A 10,492-nucleotide genomic window follows, 5' to 3' on the forward strand; every position below is an offset into this window, starting at 1 on the left:
CCAGTGCTTACACTGGAGGGAGGGGTGTCCCCAGCAGAAGGTGAGAGGTGTCCCCAGCAGATGGTACGGATGGTTGTGATAATGGCACCGGTGCTACTGGGGGTTTTGAGCCCACTTCTGGGGGTGCCGGGCCCCGGCAGCTGCCCACCCCAGCTTTGCAGGCCGGGCTGTGCTGGGTTCTAGGGTCAGGGTGACAGGGGAGGGCTCGTGGGGACAAGGGAGCGCCGCGGGGACACCGTGCAGGCCCACCAGCCTGTGCATCAGCCCAGCGCTGGGGCAGGCGGGTACCAGCTGGCGAGGAAGAGGAGGAGGAGTTACTGCTCCCTGCGGGCAGCTTTCCCAGGCAGCCATCCCAGCTGGGGGCAGAGCAGGTGGAGGGACAGAGGGGACCCAGCCTCTCGGCCGGCTGGGGGGATGGAGTGGCTGAGCCAGCGCTGCCCGCTGCTGCCCGCTGCCCAGGGCTGCCCCCGACCCAGCCGGGGCACCTTGCTGCTGGTAAGTGGGAGCCCTGCGGCGCTGCCGGGGCTGGCTCCGTGCTTGGGGTGGGGGGACACGGGTGACACGTTGGGGAGCGCGGAGGGTGTCAACCCAAGCCACCGTGGAAACGCCTCCGTCTATAAGGGAACCTCTGCAAAAGCAAAAAAGACCATGCAGGAGGAATGTACTCTCCGTCTCCAGAAAGCAAAGCAGATTTCTTAGTAGTTTTTTTCCACTTGCGCTGAGGAAGCTCGCAGCGTAGTCTGCCGCTAGTTGTGTTTGGGTTTGGTTGGGTTTTTTTCTACAGAACCTCATCAAAACTAGGCAAAAAGTCCTAACATGGTAATTTAAATTATAAAAGCAACTAAAGCTGGTTTTAGCTTACCAAAGGCAAAACAAATCTTTCAGAAGTCTTAGTGACTCCAAACTCAACTGTCATTTTGCTGGTCAGTGCTTTTCAGTGAAATACTTAAAATCTCCCAGCAGGTTTTTTGGTTTTGTTCGCTTCAACATTCAACAGTCGTGAGTTTATTTGGTTTTCCAGGTAGGAATCCTGAAGTTTCACTCCTTCACTTTTGCACCATCCCTTGGCAAATAGGGAGCTTTGTCTTTCTTTTCAGAAAAAAAAAAGGGGGGGGGGGGAAACACCCCAAAAAACAAGGGAGTGGTCACTCTTGTACTAATATTCAATCACAAATGTTTCTGAGGATTTGCTCATCACATGCTCATATATCTTCCAAGAAGATTAATGATTGACATGCTGAACAGGTTGGATTTAATTTTTTTTTCTCCTGAGCAGGAGCATGATTACATTCTAATCTGGAAAAATAGGTACACCAGTGTATCTCTGTTTGGCATGTAACTGTGTGAGTAGCTTCAAGGATTTGTTGCATAATATTTGTTAAATGGCTTGGTGGAAAAAAAAAGAGCACAAAAGAAGCTCTAAAATTATTATGAGAAACCTTGTGATGACAAAGACTATTTCTTCAAATGGATTGGAAAAGAGGAGAGAACCAACACAGCACATCAGTCATTTTCCAGACAGAAAGCAGCTCCTGTCTTCATGGTGACAATGAGAGATTTTTTTTTTTTTTTAATTCGATCTTTTTTAAAAAAACAAACAAACTCTGACATTGGCCCTGTAATGGGAGGTTTTTCAGAGGACAAAGCAGGGTGGAAGTAAGGGGGGGAAAAGGAATATATTCTTAGACTTACAAGCATGTTTTTTCTCACTGTAGTTGAATAAGGGCCAGATGCTGTTTATTTCAAAAACGAGACAAAAGACAAAGGGAAGAGCAGCTGTGCAGAGACAGCGAGCGCTGCAGCCCAGGGTGCGGGCACCATCCTTCAGCTATTACTCAGCACACCAAATTAACCTTGCTATTCCAGCAATGTCCCCACTGAGATAATTATATATTTTTACATGCCTGTGTTTATAGCACGTGAGCACAAAGAGCAGCTAAGGGGCTTGCCAGGAATAGCATCTAATGTACATCAAAACCAACTTGTTGCCACTGCAGTGCCAGCCCATGGAGAAAGCGTTATAGTTTTCTGCAGCTCCATCAGACAGAGACAGCCCTACAGACCTGGGCTGTGTGGTCTGCTAAAAGAAAACCTGTTAGGGTTTCTGTGCCCAAAAGGATCCAATTTCAAATAAGAGAAATGGGCTTAAAACCTGCAATTAAGTCTTTCCTTCCCTTGCCTGCTGTGTGGGTCTGTATCATAGCCTGGGCGGGCTGCACAACATCTATCTGCAGAAGAGAGTAATCATCCCGGGCTGACGGGGCAGGACAAAAGCTCTCCAGGTCCCAGCACACACTGTATTACTGCAGGCTTCCCACAGCTCTGCTCCCGCATCAGGTCCAGCCCAAATCTGTTTCCCGTGGCCATACCCCTACCCCTACCCAACACTGCTCTCCTCCTCTCCACATCCCTGGGGAGGCAGAGGGTCCCATCCCCACCATTTCCCAGAGGGCTGGACATGCCTTACCCTGGGCACACAGCTGAAGGATGGCTGCAGGATGTGTCCTCAGCAGGAAAGATGTCCTTGGTGTGGGAGCCACGCCTGGTGGTTGCCTTCTTGCTCCTTTTTGCAGTAGAAATGCATTTCAACAGAGACCATCAGTGACCGACCTCCTTATTTTTCTTCAGAAAGCCAGTCATGGCTTCTGGGACCTTGCAGTGGGATCTGTAACCGCCGTTGGTCTGGGGGGTGACGTCCCGCAGCAGGGGCCTGGGGACCTCTGGGCTGATACAGCCTCAAAACCTGACCCTTTCCTGCCCCAAGCACTTGGCACAGTACTAATTGGCCCCGATGGAGGGGAACGAACCTCCCTATGAGCGTGTTTTCATGTACATTACAGCTAGCATTACTGTGATGTTGAAAGAAGACTGGAGACCGCCCTTGAGCCACAGGCAACGTAAACGCTTGGGCTTACAAAATGCACTATTTCACCTGACATCGACACGTGTTTTGCCGTTAGGTGGTGACTCTGGCTTTGCTGATGTACCCGATGCTGAGGAGTCTCGCTCTGCAGCTGCACTCCGCTGTCACCGGCAGCTACGTCCCTGGGACCCACTCCATTGCCTTCATCAACTGCCTCAACGAGCAGATTGCCAAGGATATTGCCAGGTACAGAGACGCTTCCCTTGCTCGCCTGCTCAAATTGTTCGAAAGCGGCTTCTTGTGGAATAAAGCTTTGCCTTATCCCTCGAGAGGATCGGTAGTTCTCTGTACTTGATACTTCTACCTGAATGGTACTCCTTTTCTGTTTCTGCTCTCTCTGTATCAAATATCCACTTACCAAGAGCTGTGCTTTCTAAAAGAAAGCTGACAATTGCCTCTGAAGTCAATGCCATGGTAACATTAAGCCAATTCTCAATTTATTCCGCTGCCTTTCATTTTCAAGACCTATTTTAAAGCCATGGCCCTAAATCTCAAGGTCCTCAGATGGATTAAGCCCCAGCCCCGTGTTCTCTGATCTGCCACAGTCTTTCTTCTTCTCTAGAACAACACAGACCACAAATTTCAGGAGAGGTGTAGGTAAAAGGCGAAAGTGGTCCACAGCAAAGACAGAACAGGCACTTGTGAGGTACCACCCGGAGGCCAGCACTCAGCTCACCAAGCAAGCTTCAGGGAATGAGGGCTCTACCTTGTTGGTTTGGGTTTTTTTTTTCATCTCTTTTAATGTATGAGATACTTTGCATGATATTTTGCATGCAGAGTTTCTTTCACACATCTGTCAGTCCCTGACTCAATAGATGGTTTGTTCAAAGAACTGAAGCCATGTTGACTGGGGAAATGTTTATGATGGACCATTAAGTTTCCTGCAACACCTCCTGCACTGCTCTCCCTGCTACTTGCCAAAAACTCTCCATCTTCTGTAAAGTGTTCCCAAACAGTCGTTCAGGAACTGACAGGCTACTGAAAGGGATTTTGTGTCACCTTAAATACTGCAACTGTATTAAGAAATTCAAATAGAATAATATCTGCACTTCTTGATGTCTTCTGAAAAAAGGAGTAACTGTACATGGCTGGTGAAAAGAGCCTCAGTTCTTGAAAATCCTTCATCTTGACGGCTTTGCAAATGTTTTCCACTCTTTGTTCCTTATCTTGCAGGGAAGGGAGAGGAAATAAATCACTCCCCATTGCTGAGATGTATGTACTTTGGTTGTGGTTTTACTGGTGGAGTAATTGTTCCTTTGTTCCGGAATTTGGATGAATGAGCCATGGTTGTAGGGGATGACACAGGGCTTCTACATGTACTTTCCCACACACCTTTTTCCTGTGCTGTCATGTTTATTCTTCCTCTACATTGCTCAGCGGAGCACTCACTCTGATGGATCAGTCTGCGAGGAATTTTCCTGCTGGTTTTAAGGAAAATGAGTTCAAGGTTTGTAAAAGCAGACTACCTGCAGGTAGAATTCAGCATCTGGCTTGTTTGTTACGTCAGTTCTAACCCAGTTTATCTAGATTACTAATAACTTCAAATGCTCAGGAAAAAAACCAAGTCCACACAGGAGACCTGGCCTCTTCCCTGTGCCTGCTGTGAACTGCATCTCGCATAACTTACCTATCAGCCAAGCAGCCCTTCAGCCTCCAGTTCTGCCTTAGATTTGTGCATGTCATTTTCTTTGCTTTTCTGCTTATTAATATTTTATCTGTCTCAATTCAGAGCCTATTGTGAGGCAGGGACAAAGAAACACACATTAAGTGCCCAACCCAAAGATATCATGCATTATGCAGATGTTTTCCACAGATCACGTTCAGCTTCTTATAATGTTTCCCGTTCCCATGGTGGGCGCTTGTTTCCGCTCAGCTTGCTAGAACAAAGTTCAGGATCTCAGTTAGGATCACAGCTTATTGGGACAGAGCAGAAGCAATTAGAAGGTACTCACCCAAATCAAAAGGTTCCTGCGCTAAACTGACTTGGAAGTTGCAGGCAGCAAAAACAAAATGATTTGTGCCATGTGTTTGACATGACAAACGCAGCAGGGATATCTCCGCTCATGCTGCTGCAGTTTGTTGGTCTACAGATTAACTCAAGATGCTCTACAAGCATTAAATGCCTAGAACTGGCAACACATGGTGAGAGCAAACAACCCGGAGCCTCCTCGGACGGCTGTTCTCTCAGATCGAGGTGCCTCTGAGCCGTCAGCTCCGTCCTATCTCCATCGCCTTGCTGGGCTTAAATGCTAAACCCAGTCCCACAAGTTAGGTGGGTCCAGACACCGGTTCTCTAGCGCACTGCTGGAGCGGCAAGATGTTGGATGATATGGGGAAGGGCTGCTTTCCTCCCAGCGCGCAGGCTGCTCCCGAGTCCCCCCTGTCCTGCAGCCCCACGAGGTTGCTCAGAGCTGCAAGGTATAAACCCTACAAACAGGCAGAGAAAGCAGAGCCGGTAATGCAGACGTGCAAAGGAGCTTATGCACATTCAAACAAGAGCCCAGCTTTCCTTAAGGCTCACAGGGCAGATTGCAAGGTGTGATGCAGCTGGACATTAGCACCCTGGCTGGGGTATCTTCAGGTGACAGCCATGGGGGAAGGCACCTCTTGTCCTTCTGCTCGTCTTGGGGCGCGTGCTAGGCAGCCACCACATCTGTCATATTTTTACAGTTTGTAATTTGTCTTTTTGAAAGCTAGGAGTTTCTTACAGTTTCGTTTGTAGTTGCCTCTAGGCTGTATCATACCCTGGATGAAAAGATAATACATTTTTAACTTGCTCGGAGTGAAAAGCATTCTGGAGAGAGTTTGCATTGGAACAGTAGTTAATTGGAATGGTTTTAATTCTTCAGCTCACTAAGAGTTAATTTTTGTAGGTTGTTGAACCGAACCTTCCAATATCTAATAACTCCCATGTTCTTTGCAGTTCAAGGTCATCTAGAAGTTAAATGTTTACATTGTTAAAGCACTTGGTACAAAGTAGTGCCCAGCAAGGCCAGTGTTAAAGAAAACCAAAGGTGAAGTCACTAGTGCGGCGCCTTTAACAGAGCTGCCTGCAAGAGGGATAGGGCTGCCATCTCCGTGAGAAGGGCCCAGACATTGCTGTGGTCAGAAAACACAACATTTGACCTACTTCTTCTAAAAATCCAGCCTGAGATTGCTTCAGTATTCTTTAATCACTTAAATATCACTTCTGCTGGCAGAGCCAAGCAGCTCTGCAATAACAAATCAGCCCACAACTAAAGGAGGCAGCCAGAGGGAAGGAATTTATTTGGGCTTCAGATTTCTAGGATGTTTTGGGTAGAAAAACCTTGATGTTGTTAATTTAACAAGATCCACATTTAGTCTGCTATGTGAGGAAGAGGCACGGTTTGACTGGGAGACAAACCCCTTTGCATCCGTCCCAGCCCCGGTTCTTGCGACCCCACGGCTCAGCCCTGGTGTCCCTGCAGCCAGATGGGCACAGGGCTGGTGCTGGGCAGGGTCCTTGCATTGTGCAAAGCACAGGTCCCTTGTGCTACTCCAGGCCAGGAACATCACCCAACCTTCCTGCTTAGCAGGGAGGGACAGCAGGAGGGTCCCTGAGCCGTGCCAGGAGGACTGAGCTGAATGAAGCCTTTCCAGCTAGAGGTCACCTTTGCCTGTGCTTTCTCAGGGTAATAATTAACTCCAAATCCCATGTCTCTAATGTCAAAGCTGCTGCTGGCGGTCAGGGGCAGCACAAGGGAATGTCCCCATGGCTGGGGGCAAGCACTGAGGTGCAGCGAGCTGGGGGCAGGCACTGACACCCCCTCCTCTCTCACCCAGGGCCATCATGGATAAGAAGCTGGCTGCCTACGTGAACATCCTGCCGAAGAGCTCAGCCTTGTAAGTCGGGCTGAATATTCCCTAATGGAGGAGGCAAAGCCAGGATCCCTGGGCGGGGGAGGGGAGGGGGGGGAGGGGGACATCCCGTGGGGAGGAGGCAGTTTCCAGAAGGCGACTGGGTCTGTTTGTTGTTACAGAGGGTAGAGATGATCCTCACCCGTGCAAAGTACATGAAGTTTATTAAGGAGTGCAGAGGCTCCGACTGCCAGAGGGGACCGTTTATTTATTGGTGACTTGGCTACATGGAGAGCTCGCAAAGAGCAAGGTGATTTATGGTCCTGAGGACACGGCACTTGTTTTTAGAGGATCTAAAAAGAAGCTAAGATAGTGACCAGAAAAGGCTTTTACAGTATTAAGCAGCACTTTCAGGAAGGACGAACAGTTATCTTTGACCTTGAACTACAACAAGCCATGCTCTGCGGGTACCCTCAGCCACCCATACAAAGGGGTTGCACTGTCAGAGGGGTTAAAGAACAAAGCCCCAAAACAGCCTTTTGCTCATAGCAGCACCCTGACCTGGCCCTGCTGGAAGCGGGGAGTGGGTCCCTATGCCACAGCCTCCCCACAGGAGGGTTTCCTCACCGTGCAGCCCCCAGGCTCTTCCATAGCCCAGCCATGAGGCTGCTAAAGTAGGGAAAATCCAGTAACGTTCTTCTCCCCCTTATGCTTCATTCCCCACGAGCCGGAACAGCTGGAGCCAAGTGGCTTACCCACAGCCCTGCAGGTTTTTCCTCTGTGCCCGGTTCAGGAGACACCACAACGTCTCCAAATGCCTATTCACGCAGGGACCCGGCGTGCAGATGAAATCACGATGGCCTTCTGTCAACATAAATGTTTTGAAAGGTCATATCTGACTCACAAGAAGTACATCTCCTCTCCTGCAGGGAAGGAGAGGAAAAAAACCGTGATGCTGTCGTGCTCAGCCTCCCAGCTACAGCCATGCTACAGTCCCTCCAGGCACCAGCCCCCAGGCACGGCTTGGAGCAGGACCACCACCACACAGCACCCAGAGTCACCCCAGTCCCACTCCTTTGCCTTGCCATCCTCCCTGGGCAGCTCTCCCAAGGCTGGCACAGGCAAGGAGGCTCTAGTCTGTAAATCTGGGGTGCTCAGTTATGTGCATGGCAGACTTTTGGGGCCAGCGATGCTTCTCAAGCACTGATTTGCAAAGGAACAACCACAGGCAGAAAGCACCAAGCAGGAAAACTAACCCCCCTGGGGGCTTGGCATGGCTGCAGCCAGAGCTGTTTTTGCTGATGCTTCACTTCTTTTAAATCTAGGTATTTCTGGAAAGGGGAACTGGAAGAATCCACTGAAATACTACTGGTAAGTGACAATTCCCCCCATCACGAAAATCCCCATCCCAGACTGCCCCAGCCAAAAGGGGCTGCAGGGTGGTTTAGGGAGGGTGGCATAACCTGCCCGAGATGTGGGACAGTACCCAGGGACCCCAAGTACCTGCCTGAGGGCATGGCAGTGGCAGCTGGGTGTACCAACCTGGCTCAGCCCCTCATGTTGCCACCACAGGGGGTATCCCCTGGGGAAGAGCCCAGGAAGGGCTCCTTTTGCACCGCCAGCTATGTTGGATGGGTGCAGTGGAACTGTGCAAGCAGGATTGCTCCATCCCCTTCACTTCTCCCTTGTTTTTTGTTCTGTTTTGTTTCTTTTACTCTCCACAGTTAGTGAAAACAAGGACATCCAAAATAGGCGAATTGTCCAACTACGTCAGGTGAGGCTCTGGCTCTGCAAGAGCACTGGGTTACCAGTCCAAGGTAGGCTGCCATCTCCAGCTCAGCTTTGGGAGTTGGGTTCCTTGAGCCATTTCCCACCCAGGGCAGGTTTTACTCCTCCTAATATACCTTATGAGCCAGAAGACCCCAGAGGTGGCATGAGCAAAAAAGAGAAGGTTGGCAGGAACACCAACAGTTGGGCTTCAGCCAGCCCCTCCTTACTGGGTACAACGAAGTATTCTCCTTCTCCTAATGCAGGTCATTCCCTGGCTGCCTCCTGGCAGGGTTTCCTGCATTTCCCAAGCACCGAGTGGTGAGTGCAGCCAGCTTCGGGCCAGGGCCCCTGGCAGTCAGCTGCTGGCTGTGGTAAACCCCAAACTCAAAGCAAAATTCTCACATGGCCAAAAGAAGATGCGGGTGCTTTGAAGTCAGCGGAGAGCGTGGTGCAGGGCTGGCGCGCACAGCTGGGAGCAGAGACCTCTGTTCCGCCGCGGGGCTGTCAGTGACACTGTTCCTTGGCGTCTGTTTCCACTTTAGATCCATCCATCCCTTTGAAATTCCTGAAATCATCAGCCTGCCTATTGACCAAGGAAACCCTCTCTACCTCAAATGGATAGAAGAAAGTGTCCCACCGGACTAAGAAGTGCAGAAAGCGCCTCGCTTTTGGGGAGACCAGGTGAAACCTGAAGCCACACCGGTCTCCCTGTACAGGCAGGAGTTACATGCACGTGGGGAGGCAGCTTATACCTTCACGAGTTTGCTATAATGCAGAAGTTTGGGATTAGAAATTGCATTTGCACTTGAGACATCCCCTCCTTGGCCTGACCCTGTGCTCCAGGGAGCACTGAGCAGCCCAGAGGTGACGCAGGCTGAAGTGAGGAAGGGCTACATGCACCTGGGACTGCTGCAGAGGATACAGAGATGCTCATGTCAGGACACTGCAGCATTTGGGGGCTGTCTCAGGCCACCGGCAGCAAATGCTAGCTGGAAGCCAGGGGCTGGCAGCCCCTCCAGTGCCGTGCATCCCACAGCCAGCACCTGAAACCCTGCCTGGCCCCCTGCTCCCCTGCAGCGGCTGCTGCAGCATCCTGCCCTGCTCTGCCTCCCGCTTCCCCAGCCCGCAGGCAGCAGGATGTGGCCAGGCACCCCGCAATGTGCCAGCTCATGCCCTCTCCTGCTGTCATGCAACATGCTGGTTCGAGTCTTACAAATTCCAAGGAAACAGCAAACTCGTGTTTTTTTCAAAAAAAAAAAAAAGTGAGCATTTACCAGGAGCTGCAAGCAGCGCATGTGCTGACCCTGCCCTACCGGCCAAGCCGGGGAGAGCCAGGCTGAGCTGGGCAGCATCCTCTGCCAGTTCAGGGAAACCAAGTGCTGGTGGGACCAGGGCATCACCCGGCTGCGGGGCATCACCCTGCATCCCCTGCCCACACCGAGATGGTGGCTTTCTACCCAGGCCAAGTTTAACCTTGGAAAGAGATGCTCATGGTGATATTTTAATGGGCTATAACTTATGGAACAATATTGAGTTATTTATGTGACTGAGAAGGGAATAAACGGGAAATTTTCTTACCTGGGCAGGCTCACGTGTTGTTGCAGTTTGCAGGCACAGTGTCCACAGTGAGCTGGGCAGGAGGAAGGGCCCATCATGAGTTTGCAGCGGCTCTCTCTGGCCTGATGCTGACCCACGCAGAGCTCCCGCCTGCTCATCTTGGGCTCATGGAGAAGTGGTACAAGGCATTTTGCAGGCATCAAGAGCTGGGTCCCTGGGCTTGCGTGGCCCCACCAACCACCAGAGGTAGCGTGGGGAAGGCTCACAGGGGCAGGAAAGGCAAGACAAGAGTGAACGTGGTCTGAACTCTGAGAGGAGGAAAGATTTTAGCGCTAAATCCAAAGAAACAGGGTGCCAGCTAGGCACCTCATCTGGCAAAAAGGAACAAAGCACATCAAGTGAACACCAGCACCCCCAGGCCAC

At 50.7% G+C, this 10,492-nt stretch overlaps 1 protein-coding gene across 1 annotated transcript; it reads left to right on the forward strand.

Moving 5' to 3' along the window:
* Window positions 1-166: 166 nt before the first annotated feature.
* Window positions 167-10,089, forward strand: CUTA (cutA divalent cation tolerance homolog). The gene is made up of 6 exons (XM_080402270.1): window positions 167-495; window positions 2,961-3,109; window positions 6,728-6,787; window positions 8,068-8,113; window positions 8,467-8,516; window positions 9,055-10,089. Exons 1-6 carry the CDS (start codon window positions 415-417, stop codon window positions 9,155-9,157), a joined length of 489 nt encoding a protein of 162 aa, XP_080258396.1. The 5' UTR covers window positions 167-414; the 3' UTR covers window positions 9,158-10,089.
* The last annotated feature ends 403 nt before the right edge of the window (window positions 10,090-10,492 follow it).

The sequence above is a fragment of the Falco punctatus genome, assembly GCF_963210335.1.
Source record: "Falco punctatus genome assembly, chromosome: 9".
NCBI classification, from domain to species: Eukaryota; Metazoa; Chordata; class Aves; order Falconiformes; family Falconidae; genus Falco; species Falco punctatus.